This window comes from Amphiura filiformis, chromosome 1, assembly GCF_039555335.1.
Source record: "Amphiura filiformis chromosome 1, Afil_fr2py, whole genome shotgun sequence".
Taxonomy (NCBI): domain Eukaryota; kingdom Metazoa; phylum Echinodermata; class Ophiuroidea; order Amphilepidida; family Amphiuridae; genus Amphiura; species Amphiura filiformis.
Genome location: NC_092628.1, coordinates 38241427 through 38249019, shown reverse-complemented (window position 1 = coordinate 38249019; position 7593 = coordinate 38241427). Strand labels below are relative to the sequence as shown.

At 35.7% G+C, this 7593-nt stretch overlaps 2 protein-coding genes across 2 annotated transcripts; both read left to right on the top strand.

Annotated features, from left to right (window-relative positions):
* Positions 1-2435: 2435 nt before the first annotated feature.
* On the top strand, positions 2436-3988 carry LOC140166151 (beta-1,3-galactosyltransferase 1-like). The gene has a single exon (XM_072189545.1). It carries the CDS (start codon positions 2444-2446, stop codon positions 3752-3754), a length of 1311 nt encoding a protein of 436 aa, XP_072045646.1. The 5' UTR covers positions 2436-2443; the 3' UTR covers positions 3755-3988.
* A 1713-nt stretch (positions 3989-5701) lies between these two features.
* Positions 5702-6739, top strand: LOC140158890 (beta-1,3-galactosyltransferase 1-like). The gene has a single exon (XM_072182161.1). It carries the CDS (start codon positions 5702-5704, stop codon positions 6737-6739), a length of 1038 nt encoding a protein of 345 aa, XP_072038262.1.
* Positions 6740-7593: the final 854 nt, after the last annotated feature.

Sequence of the window (7593 nt, the reverse complement as noted above, 5' to 3'; positions counted from 1 at the left end):
AAGTATACCAATGTATTCCTCTAGTCATACGGACTCAGAAAATATATAGTTTTTCCTATCTAGGATACCGCTTTGAGTTATAAATAATTTTGACTCAAAATACATAAATGCTTCCATTTTGACAAAAGAGGTGTCAAAGTGTTCGTACTGATCTAACAATTCAAATAAAGATAGGATTGCACAATTTTGGCTGTTTCGTTACCTAGGTCAAAGGTCATTAAGAGGCCATTTCAGGTATGAAGCAAAATTAATAGAAAATTCCAATTCTCCCACAAGTAGCCTACATTAAATATAGCTCACTGATGCCACTGATTTTCATCACTTTATCTCATGTTCACATAAATGGGTCAATGTCACACAGGTCATGGGGTCAAAATATGAATTTCAGCTCAAAATGTATCTTTTCCAACAAATTACGTAGGTTGTACATATGCATTGACAATAGCCAGTTTATATGGGGTGCTTACGGATTTGAGGTCAAAGGTCATGAAAGGGTCGTTTCCGAGTTGAGACCAAAATCAAAATGTTCTTTCTCTAACATAGCAAAATATAACACACAACATAAACATTACACAGAGCAAAATATCAACTTGCACGAATGCACATGTATACATGCATTGACATCAGCCAGTGTCTATGGGGTGATCTTTTCATAATTGTATGGTCATAAAGGTCGCATAATCGGCTGTGATAACAGCATCATTACACTTTAGATAATTTGTAATGCATTCCAAATGTTGAATATCGTTGTAATATTATGGATCAAATGCCTGACCAGTAAATGGCAGGTTATAAATTATAAGGAGGATATAAAAGGTTATAATGTTTATAATTTAATGTAATTTAAAATTAAAAACACCTTATATATACAAGCAGGTAGACAAAGTCAGTCAGGCATGTGACTCATAAATATTGATCTTGGCCAGAGTATTGGCCCATTGACTTTCCCCGACTTTCCCTAATAAACAAACAAAAGACTTCCCATTGTCCACAGTGTGAGTTGAATAAACATGAACGCAGTGGATATGGTAAGAGGCAGTTATTCTTGAAATTCTCATAATTGTAGTCAAATTTAGTAAAAACTAGTAACACTTCATTGATGAACCCAACCAACAATCAGGCCTGGTTCAAAGGATATCTTGATCTGGGAAATATATATATTATATGGTGTTCCCAGAGTAATTTAATTTAATTGTTCATCCATAGACCCTATGGTTCATCTTTGTTTAGAATAATTAGAGTTACTTCCATGAGAGATGGGAAGCCCCCTTTGCAAGAATTGGTGGGGAATTATATTTTGGGAAACCCTCTCATGCATCAAGTTGATCAAAACAAATTGAATCATATCTAATTTTAGATTGATGGAAATCCCCTGTTCTCTAGAATGTTCATTGTTGTGCACCATTAGGAAAATCCCTGAAAAAAGTGAAATGGACATGACATCATATTGGAATTCCCCCAGAAAGTGATGTAATGTAAAAGGTTAATGTTTATAATTATTCTTGGGAATTTCCAGATTACATCATATATCATGTATATTGTGAAAGTAGTAATTGGCTATTAATATAATAGGATGTGGGCTAGTTAGTATGCTTACGGTCCATATGCCTTCAAAGAAAGGAAATTACGAACCAGACATATCTTATGTAGTCAATGTACTACTATCCAGTAATATCGGAGAAGATCTAGAATACATCATCAAAGTGCGCACCTCTTCCACTAAAGGATTATATATTATATTCTTCTGTCAACTAGCTATTTTTTTCCATCGTCAAATACTTCCAAAATGTTGTTTTTGATAACATATTACAAATTCGGAATTACAAAATATGTAATAATTTTGCAATTCAATTAATACTTAAATTTGATGATATTTATCTACAGAGTTCCTATCCCTTTCTGTAGAGTGGTCAAGGCATGAGAATTTGGTCACGTTTGTCCATGGTCCAGACCTATGCATTATGCGTAAAGCAGGCTAGCTTTAGCCTAAGAAAATCATGCTGGGCCATTACAATTAAAATATCTCGAAATAGAAGCAAAGAAGTCCACTCCCAAAAATCAAGACAACAATTTGCTCTTTAATAAACTCCAAATTGGTATCCCGTGCCCCGATATGGAACTATAAAAGCCGAAGAAAGAGCAATGGAGTGGGTGGGATTTGAGAGAAAGAACCATGTATGACACACACAAAATATCCTAACAAATAAGTCAAGTGCTTAAACGAACAGATGTCAAAAAAGAAAAAAAAATCAATATGTATTGTAATTTGTTCATTCAACGACGTCAGCTGTATCTGTATAAAAAATGCCTTTTGTGACATCAATTAAAAATAATTGTGTAGCATACAAGGGTTGCAATTTTGATCAAATCAACTGACATCATATTTTTTATACACATCGATGCGGGGCCACCAAATTAGTGCAAAATGGCTAGAATATTTCGCATGATCCGTGCAACGTTTTTGATGTTAACTGCTTCTTGCATACTTATATGGATAGGGGTGTTCTTTCACACCATGGAGTCTAAGGTATATCAAAGGTCATATTGGTGCAAGTGTATTGACGATCAGACCACTCGTCATACAACACAGAATTGCATCAGGAAGGATACCGCTTCATCAACGCTTTCGTCAGATACACAACACCATTCGTCTCCGCTGAATAAAACTAATGACGTATCAAAACGAAATGCGCCAATTCTGCAACCAAAACAGGTACTGAAGATTCGCCCTGTTGTGTTAAGACATTCACCACCTGCAGAGAATTTGTCTAAGAGTAGCAAGATTCAAAATGCTTCCATTACCGAAGATAAATCCAATTCTCATGCTGACATATTCGTTAAAGATGGAATATTCTTTAATAAGTCAATGCATGGTCAACATCAATATAACTATGTGCATAAGAATTCAGATTTATGCGCCTGGAACAAATCTCACAATGACACTGTATTTTTATTAATCATGTGTTTGACATCACCAGCAGAAACTTACCGACGAGCAGCAATTCGCAAGACTTGGGCAAACGTCACGCATGTATTGGGAAGGCGTGTAGCAACTATCTTTCTGTTAGCTAACAGTTCTGAAAATTTGAACGAAGTAATTGCCCACGAAAGCGAAATGTTTGGAGATATCTGTAAAGAAGATTTCATCGACAGTTATCAGAACTTAACGTTGAAGACAATGATGGGATTTCGATGGGTCAACTCATTCTGCAATGAAACCAAATTTGTTTTGAAGATTGATAGCGATACTATACCCAACCTACATAACATAGTACGGCATCTACTAGAAAAACGAATGAACACAACTACTTTTGAAGGTTATGTAATGAAAGGAAAAAATCCGGTAAGAAAAAATGATACTTGGATCAAGAAATGGTACGTACCAAAGAGTGTATACCCTCATCCTACGTATCCACCGTATGTAAATGGTCCGTCGTATTTGGTATCCAGTAACCTGGTTAATCATTTAGTGTCCATATCGGAGCATATTCCTTATATCCCGATTGAAGACGTCTACGTGGGAATGTTAATGAAGACAATTGGCGTAAGACCAACATATAATCACCGCTATACACAGCACAGGATGTCTTTGAAGTCTGAAAACACAACATTGGACGCGCTTTGTACTTTCTCCAAAGCATTTACAGTGTTTACATTGAATCCTGTGAAAAAGGTGCATGAATTTTGGATGTTTTGGAATCATTTCGACAGGAATGAGTGTTCAAATATTTTCAAAATGTTACCATACTATTGATATAATGAGCTTGTTGATGTAACTCAGTTCATAGGCAATGTTTGAACATATGAAAGTTTTGATTGCCAGAAATGAGTAAAGGATAGTCTTTAAAGAAACATGTAAGCTAATGCTTGCAATAAATCTGCAATAATTCAAAAATTTAGTTTGATAAATGAACTTTCAGGTATTTGAAAAGTTAGTTCCTCACTAAATAACCAAAATATGATAATGAAAAGTTAGAATATTCCTGAAATGAAGATTATTAAGAATTAAATTATGTTTATAACTACTGAATCCTGTAGAATCCTAATTGGTCTCTTTTTCACAAAAGAGAGGACGACGTAAGTTTTATAATGCCATTTGCAAAATTGCCTTTATTATCCTATAAAGTATCAATAAGGATGAATACGATGCCACGGTTGTGGTACTTTTGTTTGAAAAGAATTTTTAAATATCTCCTTCTTCATTTAAATCTTAAAATGCCATAAATTACAATTGTTCCTGGTTACGTCAGAGCGGGTCACAATGTTAGGAAGTTTCCTAATTGTGCAAACTTGTACCAACCCGGGGTACCAACATTGTTCGAACTCGCTTCATACAACGGCCATGAACTGTTTTGACGCATTCGTAGACATATTTGTTCCATAAACATGATAAAACCATTATTTTAATAATGGTTTTATGGAACAAATATGTTTACTTCTTTTAGCTTATAAACTAAAAGAAGGCCGAACAGCATGATTTGTATTTCTTTTTCATCCAACTTCCAAATAATTTCTTTCAGAATTTACGGTAGGCGATTGATGTAAATTGTCAAGAAATTGTATACAAACCCCATTCGTGTGTACATTAAGTATGAATTATCGAGGCCTTTGCCACTCGGTTATTTTGTAATGGTTATCATTAGGAAACGAATTTGGCGAAAACCTTCTGTTAATAAAATACTATGCTGAGCCACCAGCCTGGGTGGCTCACGCTCCAGTAATTTCAGATAATTGAGCTCAGTAGTACATCAAAGAATGTCTTCCAATTCATGAAAAGAAATAGATAATCAGCTTATCGGATTAAAAGCTTAGAGGGAAGGTCTTGCTGCTCAGCGAGTGTTTGTAATTATCAGAAGGTTTTCTCCAAATTCATTCTCCAATGATGTCCATGAGCCATTAACGAACTTATAAATAGAACTTGGTAATAGTTTAATAGTTGTCATGGTTGTAAGAATAGTAAGAACACTTAAACTTAAAAATTTAGAGAATATTTCCGCAAAATAATAATACTGTTCCCTTTTATGTAATTTGTAGTAAAATATAGACAAAATTGTGTTTCACAATCACTAAACATACTAAAAGCAAATTTAATTCAGGCTTCATTAATATTTGAGTGAGGCAAGGTTTAGCATTCATTTTCCGCTATTAACCTGTTAACATTGCACGATGGCCATCGTACACAAAAAGGTTTAAGGGGCTATAGCCACTCAGAATGTTGCCTACGCGCCTTAATGGTATTAATTCTCACCACTAAACATAGAAATCTATAGCAGACGACACCAACAATCTTTCCTGTTGAAATAACTTAAGATGAAAAACAAAAAGTATCTTTTAATATTATTATTGTTAAAGAGGGAGGGGAGATACGCTGATATTTATCGAGGTGAATAAAACAATATCCCAATACAAATGACTCCGACGAACAGATGATGCCCAAAATACAAAAGAGAATATATAATGCAATTTTTCTATTCAGCGTCAGCTGCATCCATAATACCTTTTGTGGTATTTCATCGCAATGCATATACAAAAAGCCACCATTTTTAGTAACAAACCGACTAGACACTGATTTCATGTCTTTTGCTACAAATCGCCCACAAAATATTGAAAAATGGTGAGACTACTTCGCATGCTCAAGGTGGCATTTATAATGGTAAATGTTTCTTGTATACTTATATGGATGAAAGTTTTCTTTTACACCATGGAGTCTAAGGTATACAAAAGGTCACATTGGTACAAGTGTACCGAGGATCAGATCACTCGTCATACAACACAGAATTATACCAGGAATACTACTTCATTCTGCGTGAAAGATGGAATATTCTTTAACAATAAGTCAATGCATAGTCAACATCAATACAATTACGTGCATAAGAATTCAGATTTATGTACCAGAAACAATGCTCACAACGACACTGTATTTTTGTTAATCATGTGTTTGACAGCACCAGCAGAAATGAACCGACGCACCGCAATTCGCAAGACTTGGGCAAAGGTCACGCATGTATTGGGAAGGCGTGTAGCAACTATCTTTCTTTTAGCTAAAGAAGTTGGGAAGATGCATACGTTGAATGAAATAATTGCTAGAGAAAGCGAAATGTTTGGAGATATCTGTAAAGAAGATTTCATCGACAGTTACCAGAACTTAACGTTGAAGACAATGATGGGATTTCGATGGGTCAACTCATTCTGCAATCAAACCAAATTTGTTTTGAAGATTGATAGCGATACTATACCCAACCTACCTAACATAGTACGACATCTAATAGAAAAACGAATGAACACAACTACTTTTGAAGGTTATGTGATGAAAGGAAAAAATCCGGTAAGAAAATATGATGCTTCGAACATGAAAATATCTAAATGGTACGTATCAGAGAGTGTATATCCTCATCCTACCTATCCACCGTATGTAAATGGTCCGTCGTATTTGGTATCCAGTAACCTGGTTAACCCTATAGTGTCCGTATCGGAGCACATTCCTTATATACCGATTGAAGACGTCTACGTGGGAATGTTAATGAAGACAATTGGCGTAAGACCAACATATAATCACCGCTACACACAGCACAGGATGTCTTTGAAGTCTAAAAGTACAACATTGGACGCGCTTTGTACTTTTTCTAAAGCATTTACAGTATTTATATTCAATCCTGTGGAAAAGGTGCACGATTTTTGGAAGTTATTGAAACATTTCGACGCGAATGAGTGTGAAAATAAATCATTACCATACCATTGATAATGAAAGCGTGAAAGAGCGCGTCATACAGCGAATTCTAACCACGATAAACTAACTGGCCAGCAGAACTGCTGATGAGATAATACACAGAATCATCCGCGAGTATCTTCCTGTTGGCATTTAATTAATAACAAATGTTTGATTTACAAAAGAATTAATAAGGGTCCAATAATTGTGCCTTGGTGATTTTCCCTTCAACGCCCACTGAATGATATATATCACTTAAAGCCATATTGAAGGATTTGTAAACTGAATTTGGTCCATTTCTTTTCCAACCTGATTTTTTGGTCATAATTTGTAATGTTTACACATGTCCTAACCTACACCTAATTGGATTCAGCCACATTCGATGTTTAATAGGACAACAGAGCAAGTTTGAATTGAATTCTTAATAATTATGACTTTAAAATATCCCCATAGAAAACAGGATTGGTCAATTTTGCGAAAATTTAAGCAAAATATGACGCATCTGCCACGTTTACTATGAGTTTTTGCCTAGAAATATTTATCGCAGGTACAAAAGTTATGTATCATAATATTATGAAAGAGAATGTTAATACGAGCCTGATCTCTTTTGTAATGCTGGTTTCATACTTTCTGCCGCTTGCCGCTGAGCGACGTGATGCTTCATCATGCCGCTTGCACTTTTCTGCAAGCCGAGCGGCACACCGCTGAGTGGCAGCGGCATGACTCTGAAAGCCACTCTTGCCGCTCAGCAACGCTCCAAAATAGTATTTTGTTCTAAAACGTCAGAGCGGCACCGCTCCGAGTTGACTAGAATTCAACTCCCAGCGATGCTACCGCTTGGGCAAAGCGATGGGTGATCGATATATCGGCTTGCCGCTGGTCACCGC

Bases quoted from the DNA above. Each gene is read 5' to 3' on its own strand.
- LOC140166151 (XM_072189545.1), top strand. From the start codon at position 2,444: ATGATCCGTGCAACGTTTTTGATGTTAACTGCTTCTTGCATACTTATA.
- LOC140158890 (XM_072182161.1), top strand. From the start codon at position 5,702: ATGGAGTCTAAGGTATACAAAAGGTCACATTGGTACAAGTGTACCGAG.